Source organism: Nothoprocta perdicaria, unplaced genomic scaffold (assembly GCF_003342845.1).
Source record: "Nothoprocta perdicaria isolate Ctin4 unplaced genomic scaffold, notPer1 scaffold_261, whole genome shotgun sequence".
NCBI lineage: Eukaryota > Metazoa > Chordata > Aves > Tinamiformes > Tinamidae > Nothoprocta > Nothoprocta perdicaria.
This window is the reverse complement of record NW_020455490.1, coordinates 290966-309684: the sequence shown is the minus strand read 5'-3', so window position 1 is coordinate 309684 and position 18719 is coordinate 290966. Positions and strand designations below refer to the sequence as shown.

The 18719-nt window shown below is 41.5% G+C and overlaps 1 protein-coding gene across 1 annotated transcript; it reads right to left on the bottom strand.

Moving 5' to 3' along the window:
• Positions 1–4390: 4390 nt before the first annotated feature.
• Positions 4391–18662, bottom strand: RPF2 (ribosome production factor 2 homolog). The gene is made up of 10 exons (XM_026040698.1): positions 18638–18662; positions 17429–17561; positions 16534–16571; positions 15808–15847; positions 13081–13162; positions 12910–12986; positions 11440–11539; positions 7044–7146; positions 5992–6136; positions 4391–5662 (listed from the first exon to the last, which is right to left on the bottom strand). The coding sequence occupies exons 1-10, from the start codon at positions 18658–18660 to the stop codon at positions 5480–5482; spliced, it is 924 nt and encodes a 307-aa protein (XP_025896483.1). The 5' UTR covers positions 18661–18662; the 3' UTR covers positions 4391–5479.
• Between the last annotated feature and the right edge of the window lie 57 nt (positions 18663–18719).

The window sequence follows — 18719 nt, the reverse complement described above, 5'->3', positions numbered from 1 at the left end:
AGAAGAGAAGAGAAGAGAAGAGAAGAGAAGAGAAGAGAAGAGAAGAGAAGAGAAGAGAAGAGAAGAGAAGAGAAGAGAAGAGAAGAGAAGAGAAGGAACATTTTGCCCAAATCTTTCCTTCCATGTCGCTTCTGTGTTCCCTTCCTCATTTTCCCACGGAGAAGAGAGGAACTTTTGAGTGTAACAGCTCAGTTTTCAAAGAGACAAAATATTAGCAACTTGCAATTAAAACTGAAAAGACATAATTACTCTTGAATGCTTTTTTCTAACAGGAAAATGGATACCCCAACTCAGTACAAATAATAGGTCTTTCTACCTAAAAAAAGCAGGAAATGAAGTAAGAGGCTTCCAACCTATCTCTTGATAACAGCTGATGCTAAGTCCTAGTGTGCCTATCGAGGACTAAAGCTGCAGCAGTAACTCACCAGAATAAAGCACCATCAATGAATATCCTGCCTAGAGCCCCAAAGCMGCAATCAGTGTATGTTCAGTGCACACAGGAGGGGAAGCAACCTGAAGTAGCCTTAGCATTGATCCTACAGGCCTGTCCTAGTCACAGACCCTTTCTACTGCCTGCGTCCTGAATGCAGGTTCATCCGTGGTCTCCTTTCCCACAGAGTCCATGCTAACACCAGGAAAAAGGGAGGTAAAAGTAGATATTTAAACTCATCTTACTTTGTGTTTCATCCTCGTGTATGTGAAAAATCCAGGTATTACCTGTCACTCAGGTCCTTGCAGGCAATGCAGCCCAAGGCACATCGGTGCAATGCCCACTCCATAACCCTGGAGTGGACAGGACAGCTCATAAATCCCATCTTGTCTTTCTGTTCTGTTCCTGACCTCTGGTTTGACTCCTGACACAATCCTGACTCTTCACGTCTTTGTTCCGTGACTTCCATTAACCACCTCGACTCTTGCAGCACGCAGCTGAACGGAGAATTTAGCAAGCACTGCTCAGTGCAGAATACGGAAGATACCTGTGAAAGACAGGGAAAACCAAATGTGTTCATTGGCAGAGTAGAAAGGGATGAATATCAACATCATCAGGAGCAATGAAGGACAAGAAAATGCTTCTGGCCAGTACAAAGAGGCTGTGGGGACAAACAATGAGAAATGGGTCACAAAGCTGCATTTAGTTTCAGACAGAGGATGAAATTGTAGTAATCAACATAGCAGACATTTAGGGCCCATATAAGCATATTTTAGTGTCACAAAATGAATGAGAAAACCTTGACTTTAGAAGTGYTGTATCTTAGGAAAGAATTAGGGAGTTATCAGGGGTGAGATATACTGGGAATGTGGAGGAGAGTCATTAGCCATATCTGTTTTCCATTACCTGCTGCTGGAAACTTTGCCTCTGCTTGCCATGATTTGCTTTGCATTTATCTCAGAGAAGCTGAAAAAAAAAAAAAAAAAAAAAAAGAAGTTGACAGAATATGATTGAAAGTCAAAGAAAATAGGAACGAGTGAAGAACAGATGCCTTGCACAGAATCACAGAATGGTTGAGGTTGGCAGGGACCTCTAGGGATCATCCAGTCCAACCCCCTGCTCCAGCAGGGACACCCAGAGCACGGGGCACAGGGCGGCATCCAGGCGGGTTGGGAAGRTCTCCAGAGAAGGAGACTCCACAGCCTCCCTGGGCAGCCTGTGCCAGGGCTCTGGCACCCTCACAGGGAAGAAGTTCYTCCTCRCAYGGAGATGGAACTGCCTGGGTTTCAACTTACACCCACTGCCCCTTGTCCTGTCACTGGCCACCACTGAGARGAGCTTGKCCCCTTCCTCCCTATATTCCCGCTTCATGAACTTATACATGTTAATCAGATTTCCTCTCAATCTTCTCTTCTCCAGGCTAAACAGGCCTAAACTTAGAGCCACCAGTGAGCACAACAGACCTATACTGATGAAGAAAGTCATAAAGTAGGTGATTCTTGTGTTGCCTAGGATTTGACACAGTCCAAAACTACCTGTATATTTTCCCTCCCCCAATCCCCATTTCTTGGCTCCCCCAGGACTGATGTCCAGCTGTTACCATCATCTCCGAAATAACCAATTCCCGACCTCCTGTGGGAGGTCTCCCAGCAACCCCACCTCCTCCCAAGGCACCTTTGCCAGCTCTTCCCCTCATGTCCTGCACAGATGCACTGCACTAAAGGTCCTCCTGCACGTTTCAGCCCTGTCTTTCACTGCAAAATCCTAACCTGCTTAAGAAGGCAGGCTTTGCATTCAGGAGCTGCGTATTGCTTGTATATTTCTGGGAAACCTGACTTCTGGTACAAGTGACCTATTTCTCAGCTATGTCTTTTGATCGCATCTAGGGTATGTCAGCACTGGCAGAGGTAGTTTAGCAGTGTCCAAGAGGAGATAAACTGCACTGGCGACAGAGCTGTCTGCACCGTATTCTGCATGCACCACACGTGTCAACCTGTACYGTGCACAGCTAACATTTTCCACTACTTTCTCTTTAATATTTAAAATGCCTCTGTAACACAACCCCGCTCTGGTTCCTTACCCTGCCTGTGCTTGACAACCTCTGGGATAAACCGTGGTCCTCTCTGCCCTCTGTCCTGCCTGCAGCCTGTGCTATACCTGTCTCTTCTGCTCCACTTCCCTCCCTGCAGACTGACTCTCCTAACCCTGCCCAGCTGCAACCAGGTTAGGGGGGAAGGAAACCCATCACCGTGGAGCACAGCAAGTACCAAGTGAAAACAAATAAGGTTGCTAAGGAACGGAAAAGATAAACTCAAACCTACAAAACCCAGGAAACCGGAGGGGGTTCATACACTTCTCTTAAACACATGGCTCATTCCCCTCTCTGCTCCCTCTGTCATTTCATGTTCCCACCAAGCTAAGGCTGGATCCGTGCTCAGCACCGAGGCCCAGCGGACCGCAGGAGCCGGGCACACGGTATCTATAAATCCCATGCGTTTCATTAAGCGTGTTAGCGGGGCTACCACGGCTAAGGGTAACGGTAGCAATAGGGGTGCTGCAGCGCAGGAGCAGAGGGTGCCCATGTGCACCCCGCGGCCGGGTGAGCTCCAGCGCGGCCCGAGGCAGCTCCAGCCCGTCTGCAGACACGCTGCGAGCACAGCAGGCTCGGCTCCTGCTCGTGCTGCGGCACCTGGTGTTTCCTCACGCGTTATCCGGCTGTGAGAGATAGGAGCATGTTGCTGAAAAGGTGGTGTATTTAGCTCCAGTATCTGTATTCACCTTGAGTTAAATCCGATAGGCAAAATGAAGCAATCGGCTGTGATGCAGAGKGGTGGCTGTACATGCTGTACGCTTGGTATTGCACTGGCCGCTGCTCTGGTGGCTTTAACATTGCTTCACTGCAAGGTTGAAACTGGCCCGAAAGGTGGTGAGAGCTGTTGCTAATCTGGCTGGATCCTATTTGCTCATGTGGGATCAGAGTAACTCCTAGAGGCCATCCAGTCCAACCCCTGCTCCAGCAGGGACACCCAGAGCACAGGGCACAGGGCGGCATCCAGGTGGGTTGGGAAGATCTCCAGAGAAGGAGACTCCACAGCCTCCCTGGGCAGCCTGTGCCAGGGCTCTGGCACCCTCACAGGGAAGAAGTTCYTCCTCACATGGAGAGGGAACTGCCTGGGTTTCAGCTTGCACCCACTGCCCCTTGTCCTGTCACTGGCCACCACTGAGAAGAGCTTGGCCCCTTCCTCCCTACATTCCCGCTTCATGAACTTATACCTATTGATCAGATCCCCTCTCAGCCTTCTCTTCTCCAGGCTAAACAGGCCCAGCTCACTCAGTCTCTCCTCATACGAGAGATGCTCCACTCCCTTAACCATCTTTGTCGCTCTCCGCTGGACCCTCTCGTGGGGCTCTCCACGTCCCTCTCATACTGGGGAGCCCAAAACTGCCCCCAGTGCTCCAGTTCTGGCCTCACCAGAGCTGAGTAGGATCCCCTCCCTTGACCAGCAGGCAACACTGCTCCTGCTGCAGCCAGGATCCCATTGGCCTTCTTGGCCACAAGGGCACACTGCTGACTCATGATTAACTTGTTTCCACTTCCAAGTTTGCACCCCAGAGGCACTGCTTCAATGAATACAATTTATTGGAAACGGGGCAAGTTATAATCTTTTACTTTGTATAGAAGTCAGCAATTAGTAATTCCCCAGGCATATGGTTGTAGACTGGAGAAAAGCAACCAGAGACAGCGGTGCTTTCTTTTTTCTTTTTTTTTTTTTCATAATGATGCAAAAGAAAAATAATTTAGGTGATAATTTAAAGACACTTGAAGGTCTTTTTGAGGATATACAGCTAATACAAAAAAATATTATATACATAGCTATAAGGCTATAAGACCCTAAATGCTTGAAGCCCTTYGGATGTCACTCAGCGAATTTTATCAAACCAGCACAGCAAAAGCATCACATGTGGCACTTATGCAGCCACAATTACAACTCAGCCCTCTCATAAGGAGAGCAAACCTGCCCAGCAGCTCCCCTCCTGGGATGCAGGAAACAAGTAAAAAGATGAAGGATTTAAAATGTGCAAGTTGTGTTCAAGATATACATGTTCATTTTAACTATGCTGCAAACAWAAAGTAACAGCTTCCAAAGTGACAAGCAAAAAAAAGGTATCTTTTATGTTCCAAAATTTAGAAGAACRCACTGAACTCTGCAACTCTTCCCCTTAGCTGAGTCTTTAACTCACTCTTCACTAAATCAATCACATTGACTCTTGGGCATAAACTTAGGAGGAAAACAGATTTCAAATTCAGTTAAGAAGGCAAAAAAGGAGTCTGGTATACTTAGATTAATAAAAAGACTAAGTTACCTTTCCTCTTTGCATTCTAGGCACAAACCAAGCATTAAAGATTGAAATTCAAACCATAAAGGTTTCATCTATGCCCAAAGCAAACATTAGGTACTTTGCTACCATAGTGATGAGCGTAGTAAAAACACCTTAATCACTCCTGATTCTGCCAGTGTAAAGTAAGGCTTGGTGTAACAGTTAAAACAGTCTGGCCTATCTTTTAAGAGTTCACACTTAAGAAAACGTATTATAGTTTATTGAATATTTCAATACTGCAGTTGTGCAAAAACTGAGATACATAAACAATAAATGAACCCCGAGTCATACTGTTTAAATTATGTATATATATATATACTACCTGGTCCTGGGCAGAATTTTTCAGATGAGTTTATTGATTGAGTGTGCCCAACATAAAAGCCATAAAGCTTTTTGGGAAATGAGTCACCTGCTCATTGTGTTTGCTAATATCAACAGAACATTCAGCTTCGGAAAACTGAGCGAGTTTTATCATGTTCCTTCTTTTAATAACCAACTTCTATTTTAAAGCTTAATATTACTATATTCACTTTCAAAGGTATTAAAAAGACTTTTTTAATATAAAACTAAAGCTAATTGCAGCTGAATCTTCCATGTCTGACGCATGTATATTATAGCAAACAGACTAAACTTGAAGGCAAGAAGAGCTTTCAAAACTGGTCCAGATCATCAGGCTGATTTTGTTTTCTTGGGACTAACTGCACCATCTTCCTCAACTGACTTCTCCGCTGCCCGTTTTTTTAACCCTTTCATTTTCCTCGTCTGTAGTTTACTAAGATCCTGCTTCTGCATGTGGATTCGGCCATAAGTTGTACCAAAGGCATCCCGGGAGATATTCTTTTTCTTCTTGGGCTGTAAAATAAGCACAACATTAGCCATTCCCGAGGAGAAAGTGGTGGCAGCTCTCACCACAACCACGTTAAACTAAACTTCCAMCTTAAACGTCTAAAAGCAAGGCTGCATACGTTGTCTTCAGCTTAGAGATTAAGACTTGTCTCATTCTTATATGCTTTCAAAGGAGTGTTTTTATGTTAGCAGATAACACTACAGTGAAGTGGCTCTAGAAAGATCAGTTGGCCTGCACAGAAGTGTTGGTTGTTTATCATACAATAACTAATACKTCAGCTCTTGGCCTTTTTGCAGCTCTGCCTATGATTCAATATACTCCCGAGGGTACCCACCTTCAGGGCTTTGGGTTGTTTCAAAGACAACTTATAAAGGTCATCTGAAGCTAAATGTGTTCTCCTCATGACCAAATCTAATGAAGGGCCCATATCTTCCAGTTCAATCCTTGGTATTTTACAGCCAGATTTCTTCAGAAGTACTCTGGAAGAAAAATGCAACCAAAAATCAATATTGCCCTCTGTGACAAATCTATGCTTGCCTTCCTAAAGCACAAGTTCAATTCAGTTAACTGACAAGAAAATCAAGAACAAGCACTATTGATGATTACTGAAAATTAAATCTGTTCCATCAGAATTTGTATGCACCCAAAATCTAACCTGGGTAAGTCACTTTTGCATAAAATCAGTACTACCAGCACTAGTCTTGAAACTCAACATCAGTACTCTAAAAGCTCTATCATTCTGCAAATTCACAATAGGCCTCTTTGTACTATAGCTTATAACAAGATATCCAGAGGGTTAGCCCAGAAAGTAGATTTGTATTTATTTTTCTTTTTTCCTCTTTTTCGGTGTTTTTAGAATGAGACTTTATTAGACAACAGTCTTTTTATGACCAGAGAAGTTATAAAGTAGCACAGGACACCAGCTATGAATGCTCAGAGCGTGCTGAGGAAAAGCCTTTTGCGTGAGCACCGCTGAGTGGCCATGGGAGATGCTGCCTTGCCCTGTCTTTTCCTGTTTTGTCCCTTTGGATCCCTGGCCACAGTCCATTACCTGTTTTTCTCTGATGAGCAGCTAAGTGAGAACAAGTTTACAACGTGTAAGACGGTGCTCAGGATTCACCAAGTCATGCCTTGCTAATCTGTATACGTGGCAGTGTAGTCCTCTCAGGTAGCAAGGGAGCTCAACAAGGAAGGAGACATTGGATTTAAGGCTTAAAGTGTTCTCTTTCTGCTCTATAAGGCATTTTGTATCGTGCTCAAAATACTACTTATTTCAAATGCAGCAAACTATTGCTCGAGGCAGTTCAATGACACAACCACAAGCTGAAAAAAAAAAAAGCTGACAAGCATGCCAAACAAAAAATCAAATAGGTAAAACAAACTCACTTATAGCTCCGCATGTAAATTTTGCCATCTACAGCTGTGAAATGCAGAACATGTTCCAAACCAGCCAGACGAATATTGGACACAGTAGGACCTCTGAAGAAATCTGAGAGAATATTCAGACAGAATAAATGCCAGGTTTCTTGACTGGAAACCAAAGCAACAGATGACTGTAACAAATTGGCTTATTTTAATAAAGGATCTAGACCAGTGTGGCAATATGAACCCAGATAAAGTGAGTCTATAAATAGATTTAGCTTTTCTAGTGCCATCCAAAATGTTCAATCTCATGTGATAGTGACTACTTAAAACAGCAACAGGACTTCCCAGAGACAACCTGGCAGTAGTACACCTAAAAACAAATGCAAATATACTTGCAGAGTAATGGCTTGGTTTTACAAACTAATTGGGATAATGGCACTGCCTCTCCTTCCAAATCTTTAGCTCTGAAGTCAGAAAAAAAATATAAATGCATTTAGGCCAAGTCATGCTTAGCTAAATACATACTATTAATACAGAAAAAAATTATAGTTCAGATACCTAGTGTAAAACAGCATGCAAGAAACTCATGCCTAAGAGTCTCTATCAGAGTCAGATTGGCAAGAATACAAAGAACTTACCAAAACTAGTGCACAAAAAAATATAAAATATATATATATATATATATATATATATATACACACACCATTTAACTTTATCTTGACTACTCCTAGTCTTATCTGTATTTTTTCTTATGGTTTTGGGAGAAGAGTTTTGGTACGGCCTTTCTTTCATATCCCCCCACTAAGGCCAAAGTAAGTATTTTTGTTCAGTGTGTACTATCTGCCATTACTAAAATTAGTATTTTCTTTATTTAAGAAACAGTAAATGTCTAAAAAAAAAAAATAGAAGTTTAAAAATTTTTGCTTATTTTGCAGAGAAAATACTCTGAATGAAATATAAAATGACTTGCCTCTAGTTAGGTTCTTGTATTAGGCTATGAAAAATACAGAGCCATCAGAGAGCTTGCAGGAATAAGCAAGCTGTCCAACATGTGCAGGGGGTGGAGAAAGAATGTGACCTTGACTGAGGGAACAAGGTGTGCTAATAAACACGACGGGGCAATGCTGAAATTCTGGAGAACTGCTAACAGCTGTAAAACACATCATTCTCTCCCATCCTGTCCCATTTGCAGATTCCTCGGCTAGTGCTCTTTTCCTCTGCTATCTTTTTTTTACAGAAGAGAGAGTTGTCTACACTGGAATGGCACCCAAAACCACAGTCTTGCTAGCAGATAGCAGCTGGAGTCTAGCCCAAAATTGCCTAGGTCAATTAAATCTTCCTCCCTTCCTGGGCTGAGCTTGTAGCCAGAGGAAAAGTCACAAATAAACTATTTTGATCACTTTTTTTTTGTATGAATTTTCCTTTTAACTAGGTTCTTTTGGGTACAGAGCTTACATCYACTGTGGTTTTACTGGCATTACCTCCCTTTGGTGTCTTCCTGTGCCATCATACAGCCTTTTACCCACAGAATGATCCTTTCCAGGCACATGCAGGTGGCTAGGAATTTCTGTTTCCTGGCAATGTTCAAAAGCTGCAGAAACCTCCCACTTTAGTGTGCCCACAGAACCCAGCGTGCTCTAAACTTGCAACTCTTGCTTTGGTTGGACTAGACACCTCGTTTTCTCCCGTCTTTCCCTCCCTAATTCTTTCCCCACCTTGTACTTAACTCATTTTCTGGACTTCTATTTTTTTTTCTTGTAGAAAGCCTTTTCATTTCAAGACTGAAATCCTAAATTATTTTGGAACCTGAGCTGATATATATTTTTTGCATTAATCCATATGCAGAGGCTGGTACCACTATGGCCTGTGAAGCTACAGTTACCCCTACAGAAGCTCAAACTCTGCTCCAGACTCCCTTTTTCCGCATCTTCCTTCATGGTTAGCAGTAACCCACAAATCTTTGAGACACTCAGAGAACCAGTGAGAGGAAGCCAAGATGAATATTAAGCCGATGCTCGATATAGAAATTGTACAGGTGCCCTTCAAGCCAATGTTCAAGCATACAAGCAAGCCAGCCAGCCCCTGGCACTTTAGTGAAAGTAGGGCCCAGTAACAGAACTTTGCAAGATATGAAGCATTTTATAAATACAGGCACATGTTACGGGAATGTCATCAGCTGCATTTAAAGAACATCTGAACAGATTCCTATGCCATTACCTAGGCAAGGAAAACCAAATGAAGAGAAAGAGAATGATGTCTTTCAGGTCTCCAAAGGAAAAAACAGCTGCTGCTTAAGTCTCCTAAACAACTTGTTACACCTTATAATAAGTGCACAAAGGGGTTTGGTTGCCATGAAGATGGTTATTCACTGTTGCCCTCCATCCCTTGCCTGTAATTCCATAAGGAAACTGCTGTAAAATGATATTCCCAACACACATAAACCCTGTTGGTAGTACAAAGGCATGTGAGAGCTTGCGTGTTGAGCAGCATGGTCAAGGTAACGCTGCTGTGGCAGCAAGCGGCTGCTGGATACCTAATGTCCCCCCTGGAGGCTCAACAGCCCTGCTGCAGTAACAAAGCATTTGATGCTGTTCCATCAGCATCAAATAAATACAAAGACATTTTTCTAACCTTCTAAGCAAATAGATCTTATGCAGGAACAGAAAGAATCGATTCTTCCACATCAGGGACATGCAATTTTGAAGTAGGTCAAATTATTACCTGAATTATTTTAACTGGTTGCTGGTATCTTCGAGCCTTTATACTCCTTAACCTTTCTTTGTCTATTGTTTGGCATCTAGATATTTCATAAAAGTCGACAGAACATTAAGAATTGCAGTACTTGGAGTACATTCAACAAGACAAATGGGATTGTTGATCTGAGTACATCTGACTGCAGACATTCATTAAAGGCTAATTAATAGGAGGATAGAGTGGAGATGAGAGGAGACACAGAACAGGAGAGACCAATTAGCCATTTGGCAACTATCTAACAATGCAAGTGTCCTCCGTTCAAGGCATCAAGCTGTTGTGGGGTAACCTCAGCTGCATGAGCACACCTGCGTATGAGCCACCTGGAAGCCAACTGCCAAGAGTGTGTCCACATCTTAACAGCTATGCATTAGAAAGTAACGCACATGCTTTGTGCATCTACGTTTACAAAAACATGCATTACCAAACCTCGGGTATCTTCACATTCCATATTTGCCACCTCCAAAGATCTATAAGCAGTTACCAACCTTTTACCTAGGAACCAGTCAGATGTACTTAGAGGACGGAAATTTCCTCTCCTCCTTCCTTTTCAGTTAATTCTAGATGAACCAACATGCTCTAGAGAACTGTCATAGTGAGGAAAATCGCATTTCTAAGGTGTGCTTCTCAAGCAATCTCTGTTTGCCTAGGAAGGAGAGCCCTGCCAATATTTATTTTATATGAAAGGGACATCTAACAAAGTTGTAAGATTGTAGGTTAGCGCAACTCCAGAGGACAAAGCAGAATCGAAGAAAAAAGCCTTTTCTTATTGTGCAGTTTCACTATTTTATTAGAGCTTAAAAAAAAAAAAAAGAAAAGAAAGAAAGAAACAGGAGGAGAATCTTGTTTTAGGAATCCTACTAAAAAGCAAAAACCACCACCCAACTTCTACCTCTGATTTTACTGAGCATGCTGTATTTTTTCAAGTATCAGGAGATAAGCTATCATACAACCCCTAAATCCCTCCAAATTATCAAAAAACAAAAAAAGAACAAACTCATTTCAGTTCCTCAGAATTCAGTGCCGAACCCCACAATGTGCCTTATCTTCCTTGAGACAGGAAAAAGCTGTAAGTCATTTGGTTTACACCACTTTGAGCCTGCCTTGAAGTTTTAATGGAGAATCTTATTATCTGGATAATTTTTATTGCACATGCACATTCCAGACACTCAAGTCAATGATGTATTTGTCAGAAATGGTCAAATTTCTAACAAAAAATGCTTTCATCATGAAAGCACAGGCTCAATTATATTGATTTTTTCTTAAAGCAAAAAATAAAATTCATTTTCTTAATCCATTTAATTCAAAATTAGGTACTTCAAAATTACTATTGGTCAGAAAATTGATGATGCACTACCAAGTACAAAGCAAACACTTTGAAAATGTCAGAAATTTCTCCACAACCAAAATTATGAATCTTGGCAAGCTCAAAGTTTCAACTTCAAAGTCTTTTAGGCCATTTTTTCCCTCTATACTTTCAAGTAGCAGTCACGATGATGAGTTTGCTTTGACTTCATGTGACATCAAACTCGCAAGTGCTACTTCTTCCAAGTTTTCTTTCAGTACAGAACATGAGGAAACATTTAGTGCCAAGGCAACATTTCCTAACAGACCCTATGGCTACAGCTTTATGCAATCCCACTGCTCAATCAATGCAAATACTGACCAATAAGAAGGCTCTTCAGTCTTCTGTATTCTTCATTTAAATCAAACAGGTCACCAGCAAATATCAACATAGGTTTTGTTCCYTCAGGACATTTACTGTTCTGTGGGATAAGAATTTTAAAACAAAAGTTATTGATTTAATGGCTGACCAGCTATTCAACATTCAATACAGAATTATTGTGACTTATGATCAATATAGGCAGACACTTACTAATTTTTATTTTTTTTAACTTGGGATGATTATGTTTGTTAAACTCTCTACTGTAAAATATTGGAGACAAGATCTTGCAATGAAAGTAAAAGTAAACTTGACTGCAAGGACTAATAAGAAAACTATAGATGCAGGCAAACAAGTTTGTTGTGTTTCTGACCACAGGGCACATGAAGAAGGCTAAAGGGATAGTTTAGTCAGTCACCTAACTCTAATTTTGGTATCAACATATACAATTACTTAACTATGATTTCCATGCTACAAACAAAAATTATGAAGATATATACTACAATCTGATTTCAAGAGGAAAATTCACCTTTAAAAAAGGTAATTATCCCTCTTGACTGTGCCTTTAATTTACAGGCTGTGGTGAAAGTGAGGATTGCAAGTATTATTTATTTTTTCAGTGTATGAACTGCTTGCTTACAAAAATATGCACACACAAAAGAGAGCTGTTTTGGCTAACTAAAACACAACACTGGCATAATAAAGTAAAGTTTCTCAGGATTTAAATAATTGAGATGTTAGCCCTTAGTCTGAATCAAATATAGTTCCCTGGAAACTGGCATTTGTGTGCTGCTGAAGGCTACAGAAAGTTTCGGGATCTCTCACTACTTTATAAATTACTGTCACAGAGACTCTCGTGGGTTATCGTTTGGAAACACTTTACCCTGGCACAAGCAGTGTTTGCTGAAAGAAACAATCCTGTTGTCAAGTCAATCCATCTTTGAACCAGCAAATATGTTTATGTGGTGAAGAAGTGAAGTGATCAGGCTGGAAAACAACCCCTCCCAGCTGCCACTGGGTTGTGTTGTACCAAATCAATTCTCCATAGCATTTTGCTGCACAAACTTTCTGGTCAGGACATGGCTACACAGTGGTGTCCTTGTCGCTGGCTGGATCACCTTCTGTTTTTTAGAAGGACTTCAGTTTAAAAAGCAAAGTCAGTTTATATAAGAACTTTAGGAACCTCTCATGGGGATCTGACTGAAGAGCTTCATGAATGCAATGAATTAAAAGTACAAGTATTAGGAATAAACCAAGTCTACTAAAAGAATTGGTAAGCATACAGTTAACTCCTCAAAAAAATCAAACAAGAAAACATAATAACAACATTAAGGTACACAAATCTAATAATCCTCAAATACTACRAGAAACGTTTTTTAAAAAGATCCTGTTACTGCTTCTAAGCACAAAAATGCCAGTGCATCACAAACCCACCAGCAGAGGTCACTGAAAAGCTTGYGCCTCTTCTCTTACCTTGATGTCTTTTAGGGATACAAACTTCTCAATGCCCAGCTCAATCATATCCAACACCTGGTAATCAAACATGCGACCTGTGAAGAAAAATCAGGAATAAAATTCATCCATTCAAGTATTTACTGAAAGCTAGAYATTCATTCGATTACAAACACAAGTGAGTCACGTTACCTATTATCAAATTGTTAGGTCGCTTCTTGTTATGAGAGCCAAACAGAAACAAGGAACAATCCGATTTCTTTGAAAAAAATTCCTATCAGTGGAAAAGAAAATAAAACACTTCGTAATTTTGTAAGAATTTAAAATATTTGGCAAAGGCATGTATCACAAGCATATAAGTTTAGAAACTCTTGACAGGACTAAACAGAAAAATTAAGATCTCCAGGTCCACATATGCTGAAATTGACTACTAGATCCAGTAAGTCAATTCCTCCCACTTATTTATTTTTTATTTCCTAATATTCTTACAGACCAAGCCAGGCAATTTACTTTTCTTGCCATTTTCCCCAAAACATCCTTTTTTGTAATTCTTCATGATGTTTTTATATAAGCCACCTTCAATTACTACTCATTACCCGAAGAGTAGTAAGTATTTAAGCACATAATGTCTCATTTGAGTTACTCAAGTAAGTTTTACGTGATATTATAGCCTTACCTAACAGCTTCTCAACAACTAGTTAATTCCTTCAAAGGGAAGTCAAGGTGCATCTGCAAATCTCTAGCATTCTCTCAGTAGAGCACGRGGGTCCTTATAGAGCACTTTCATGTCAATTTGTTACTTGATTAACACTAAGATGGCACTGAAAAATCAAGGTACTAGTGACTGTGAGAGATCTTTTCCCTGGAGGTGCCACTGGAGAACCTGTTAGTGGTGCATCAAGAGCCAGGTATAGTGGTCCTTTCTGAGCATGTCCAACTCCAAAACCTTAGTGGACACAGCTGCTTCTCAGGGCAGAGATTCCTCAGTACATCTGCACACACACAATTTATCCAGGACCTCCCAGATATACCAGAGTTTCTGTACCTGCACTTGGCAGCTGCAAAGCACGTAAAAACAAAAAAGAAAAAAAGGAAGAAAAACCCCACCTCATAGCACCTCCTCCCATGGCAGGCCCCTGGGAGCACCATTGTTCATGAGAACAATCTGTCTGGCCTGCAGCTCTTCCCTTTGGGGACTGCAGGAAACATTGCCACTGGGAGCAATCCCAGGCTGGATGAACGGCACGTACCTTGCCGAGCTTGGCCACCAGCTCACTAAGAGCCTGGACACACCAAGAACAGAGCAGACAGCTCACGGAAACACTCACTCATGCAGCTGTTTATCACTGCACTTCAACATGTGTTAATTCTAAAGCAGCTGCATGGTGWTTAATTAGAAGAGTGCAACAAACTCAAACGCCTTGGTTGTACCCCACATACACTGCAACGCCTCCTCTATCAAACATGCCTGAAACCAAGAGGAGAGCAGACTGACTCCCTTTCCATGCCTTTCTAGCCCCCGATTATTTTTTGAAACAGTTCTGAAAGATCCACTCCACTGGACTTCTCCTGGTTATGGAAATTAAAGTTCCCTACAGGACCTTTTCTAAATATTAAAACCATTTTAAGTGCCATAATTTCCCATAAATTACAAGAAGTTCACATCAGTGGTCATCTGACAATCAACTGGTTCCTACATGACCATAAGTCATCCAGCCATGTGACTGCAAGGACTTCAGTTTCACCAAATAACACTGCAGATCTTGCCTCGCTGCCCAGAGTCCCTCTCCACTCCAGCACGATGCTGTATGGGATGGTCACATCACTGTGCTTCATGCTGAGAGCAGAACCACAAGCTGCATCACCCCAGCATCAATATCTGACGTAGATTAAGTCCTTCCTTCACTTCAGGGTGCATTTTCAGTAAATTTCAACAACTGCTCCACACTTTGGAAAGCTCATTATTTTTCACCTACAAGTCAGCAGTAGCATACAACACTACCAAAGCTTCAATAGTGAAAATCAAACAGCTTAGTCTGGAATAATTCGCTTTTCTTTGTTGTAAAATCACAAGTGAAGGAAAAAATATAATACACTTATGATTTAAAGACCATATCCCACTAATGTAATGCTTTGATTAAATGGAGATTTATAATCTTGGGATTAGCCCCTCTGTCTTTTGCCTTCCTGCTCAACACTGAATCGAGGCATATCGGTAAACGGAGGAGAAGGAAGGAGGTTTGGAAGGAGACTCCAAGCCTCTCAACAGTCATTTTTCCAGGCCAAATATATGGCCTGGAAATATAATACATATATTTACAGGCCAAATATATGTATTTAACTGAAATTGCTCATTTTTTTCTGACAGTTCTTGTCTGAATGTTGGAACAGAACTCACAAGAAATCACCTACTTGCACTGCACATGCATGTGTTTGCATGGACTGCTCTGCTGTGCTCTTCCTCCTCTTCAAAATTACCAAGAGTTACAGAAACCAGTAACTCCTTCATTTAATTATTTTAACCTATGAATTCATCAACCTGAAAAAGGACTGTTCATAAGCTATGGCAGTTTAAACGACTGTTAGAAAAAAAGTCAAAATAAAGTCCTTTATTTTTCCTTTCATATCAAGCCCTGTTACTTGTAACAGTGTTACACAGCCCTAAAACTGTCAGTTTACAGAAACATGTGTTTAATGTAGAAATAAAAGTCACAATAACACGAAGATTCTGTCTTGTGGACACTGGGAAAAACACCTGCCTACTGACACCTACCTTTAGTTTATCCAAATTTCCTATAAATTTTATTTCTCAGTTTATTCCTCACAGAATAATGAGAAACTATCTTCCAATCAAGTTCTTCATGACTTTATAGCTGCAAAATCTCCATAAGTCACAAAAATCATGCGGCTTATACTTACCAAAGATGTTTGATCCTCAAAAGGTCTGGTAATATTTTTCCTGAGAGGGGATAAAAGTAGAAAAAAAAACACAAAACAGGTAAGAACAAATTCGCTTGAGAATTTCCAGTTGTCTAGTAACAAGACTCTGGATTCTACCAGAAACTTCAGCATTAGAATTTTAGTTTTAGTTCAAAGTGTAGTTCATAAAAATTCTGCCAGGTTTTCACTAGTAGCTGCCTCTGCCATATTTAAAAGCTTCCCCTGAGGTTTTCTGTCTTCTGTAGCCTGACTTTCAAATAAACTTTCAGTAACATGTTATGAATAACTGTCTTTGCTTGTTCATCAAAACCACATTTAATTTAGATATTGCTATGAATGTTAGAGCATGCTTGGTTCCCACTCCGAGCAGGCTAGAGTTACCATTATAATCTGTACCTCGAGTTTCTAAGAACTGGGAAAAATAACTCCCTGGTTGATCTACAGAATCTCCCTAGATGTTTTCACAGACCAGAATCCGTTTGAGTTTGCTGGATTCTGCTCCATGGCACTTGATACAGAACCAGGTTTAATAAGAACGATCAGCTGCAGCTTTGTCCAACCTACTGAAATTGAGGTTGAATCCCGGTCACCTTCTGCAATCCCTTCCACTTTTCATTGCTGCTGCTTTGCACCCCTAGCCCTGCTTTGAAATTACCAAATGCTATTTGTCAGAAGACTCAAAGATGTCAAAATGGGACCACTTACTTCTTAAACAACACGGCAAAAGGTTTCTTCACAGCATACTGCAAAACACACAACCAAAGTTAAACATACATTTTCTCTCATACATTTAAAACTACAGTACTGCTGTTTTTAGAAAYACTATATCTTACAGGATCACTTTAAATAAAATAATTGTTTGCACAATCTAGACTACAAAAGAAGTCAGTTCAAATGATCTACTTCCAATAAAATTCTCCGGGACTATAACACTAATCTTGATTCTCAGTTAATTGCAAAAGGACTTCTTTCTAGAAACTAAGAACTAAGTAAAAACCAACTAAGATGAAAGCCACGTAACAGAATCCTCCTGCTTCTATGGACATGAGTAAAAACAGGGAAGAAACAACTAGCTGATTTTCAGTCAGCAGAGCACAGGAAGAAAACAGCAAAGCAAGGAAAGAAAATAGGGTAGGAACAGTCACAGCATGTTCAGCGATGGGGTTAGGAGACAGGATGTAGACAGTGCCTAAGCCTAAGTTCTGGGAGAGGGTCTATGTGAGATCCAGTCCCAGCTCTGCACCTCCTGTCTACAAATGGCCTGGAAACACTTTACCTTATATTCCTGGACAACCACAGAAAAAAAAATGATAAAGAGAACAGCTAAAAGATTTTGGCAAAGATGGAACACGAAGAAAAAACTAGTGACAACAAAAAAATGCTGGAGTAGGTAAGGATGCCTTTAGAGCACCAGTTATAATCTGAAATTTGAGGGAGTAGGGAGAGCATGAAAATATTATCTTGCAGCAGACAACAGGTAAACTGTAAGAGACAGAGAAGGGAAACTACTCTTGGTATAATGCCACAGGTTGTTACTAAAGGCCACATTACATATAAATATAAATGTGGGAATATATATATTTATATCCAACAAACTTACGATGTCTTTAAGCACATCAGTCACTGTTAAATTTGCATTTCCTCCTTTTATAAGCATAGCATTTTTCGTATTTTCTGTGAGTTTGGGTTCTCTCTTCTCAAGAAACCTTTTTGCTCTCTTCGTCTTAGGCTTTCTGCAATGATACATTAGCAATAAAAAAAAAATTATTAGAAAAACATTATTAGTAACAGTACCTGACACTGCACAGAATAAAACAAAGTCTGAACAAAATGTGTTTAAGTAATACAGCTCTGATTCAAACTAATCCCAGCCTGCAGAATTACAGACAGCACTAGAGGTCCCTTCTGAGATTAACATGTTTCACTAAAACATCTCCTCCACTCCTTCCCAGCAAGTTAGTACAGGTGGTTTTGCAGTCCTGGCCACTTTCTGACAGCTTGGATTTTAAGGTGTGTTGCCATAGATTCCTAAAAGTTTTCTTCCACACCAGCCCCTTCCCCAACCCAGAGACTGACACAGGAAGAGCAAACAAAACAAAGCTCCTTGAAGGCCATCAGTAGCATCCACAAGAGAAATGTCAACGGTGCTTAAGCCTGGCATGTCAGTTGACTCAAAGCAGACACAAGTCCCACGTACTGGGCTGGGTGATGTACACCTGACAGTAYATAGCACCTTATAGGAACTTATCAGTCATCTTAAGCTATAGCAAAGGGTGAAAAACAAGCAAGTGTAGCGGCAGTTTGCATGGGTATCACACAGATACAAAACCAATGAGGAACCACGGGGCTTCAGAATGAGGTGTTTCATCATCAAAACAAAGCTTTACAGATCTTCTCTGCAAAGCAYGAGAGCTACATTTTTCTTATTGAATATATAAAATATATATATTTAACACATATCCTTGGAACTACAGGTGACAAAGACAGAGCTCCTCCAGGTGGGCAGACACACATCTCGCTTGCTACAAGGAAAGCGATGCCCACAGCTCCTTTAAGCCGCGAGCTGGGTAAGCGCGGTCTTGCCCCTAAGTCAGGCCGCAGGGTTGGGTTCCTCCCCGCACGCCTTCCCTTGCCTTTTCCCGCTGCCAACCGCCCTTGCCCCGTTCTCCCCCCTTCCTCCCAGCCCTCTCCACGCCGCCCCGTTTAACGCTGCCCGTTTGGTGCTCCCGAGAGTGGGGGGGGGGGGAGGGGAGCGCGCGCTGCGGCCAACGGTCGCGGGGCTTCTAACGGCCGCGCGCCCCCAACTCACACCACGCGCTCCAGCGCGTCCATGGCCGCCGCCGCCCGGCCCACGTGCGCACCCCGTGACGTCACCGGCGCCGGGGAGCATG